At 34.5% G+C, this 1,218-nt stretch overlaps 1 protein-coding gene across 2 annotated transcripts in view; it reads left to right on the top strand.

Moving 5' to 3' along the window:
- LOC107623626 (protein LONGIFOLIA 1-like) overlaps positions 1-1,218 on the top strand; it is a 5,115-nt gene that overhangs the window by 1,039 nt on the left and 2,858 nt on the right. The window contains exons 2-3 of one of the 2 annotated variants that reach the window (XM_021115027.1): positions 681-733; positions 811-1,218. In XM_021115027.1, the coding sequence (XP_020970686.1) occupies positions 1,215-1,218 (4 nt within the window). In that variant the 5' untranslated portion in view covers positions 681-733; positions 811-1,214. The other variant, XM_016325964.2, reaches the window with a different exon arrangement.

Raw genomic sequence — 1,218 nt, 5'->3', positions numbered from 1 at the left:
CTTTGTCTAGGCGCTTTTTTTTTTAATTTTAATCTTATTTATTTATTTGGCTGTATGCATGAGAGAGGTAATATTATTATCTATTTTGAAATTGAAGCAACTCTGCTTTTTATCTTTCTTCGGAAAGTTACCTTAAAAATTATATTTGGTTAGAGAAAGTCTCTTGGAAATTTTCTTGGACGTTCATACCTGTTTCGTGGCCTGAAATAGAATGTTCAGATATTAGAAAAAGTATTTTTGAAAGTTGCTGAATTTTAGAATAACACCCTTCACCGGTGTTATTTTAAAAAAAAAAAAGTTTCTCCTGTTTCTGAGTTTTCACTGATTTGTTTGCCTATAAGTGTTGAGTACTTGAAGTTCTTATAAAGCCTAGAAGAATTTATACATTCCCAAGTGATACATGATTCTACAAATAATAACAATAATATATCAGATATAAGATTTGGGATTTTCACAAATATTTTAAAGCTTCTGAGCAATAGACACCCATATTTCTGTGATAAATAAAAGTGCTCCCTGTTTATTCTAATATTCTCAACTTAAATTCGTATACAGTTATATTTATGGATATCTTTTGCTTTTCTATGGACTATATCATGAATGGCAAACCTTTCTTCAGACCCTTTTTAATATATATATGCAAAATATACTTCCTACTAAAATTTCCTTCCCTTTCTCAGGTGAAACAAGAAATGAAGCCAAAGAGCTGAATAATAAGATGCTAAATGCAATGGTGAGTAGATACCAGAAATTTCAATAGTGATCAGAGAAAAATTTCAGAAACAATTAAATATTTGAATGTAATTGCAGGCTAACAATAATGTGAAGGTTGCAAGAGAGAATCAACAATTCTCCACAGAATCATCGGGAACTTCCAACTCATCATCCTCTTGCTCATCTAGCATGTCATCCTTAGAGTTCAACAGAACAATTCTCAGCCAAATCAAGATCCAAGAAAACTCCAATCCAGAAGCAGTAAAGCAACCCGACACCCCAGTTCATCAGTCCCTGGATTTCCACGATATTGTCAAAGACTCAATGCAGAGAGAGCCACGAGGGTTATCAGTCAAAACTGCAGCTAAAGAGGAAAAGAAGGGCCGTATCTTGAAACACATCGACTCTCCCCGGCCTTTGCAGTTGCCTAAATCTGTCAATAGCAGAGGCATTGTCACCAATGAACCCGTCCATAATCTTGCTAAGTCTTGGGGAAGGCCATGG

Source organism: Arachis ipaensis, chromosome B10, assembly GCF_000816755.2.
Source record: "Arachis ipaensis cultivar K30076 chromosome B10, Araip1.1, whole genome shotgun sequence".
Taxonomy (NCBI): domain Eukaryota; kingdom Viridiplantae; phylum Streptophyta; class Magnoliopsida; order Fabales; family Fabaceae; genus Arachis; species Arachis ipaensis.
The sequence above is the reverse complement of the archived record's forward strand: the minus strand, read 5'-3'. Positions and strand labels throughout refer to the sequence as shown.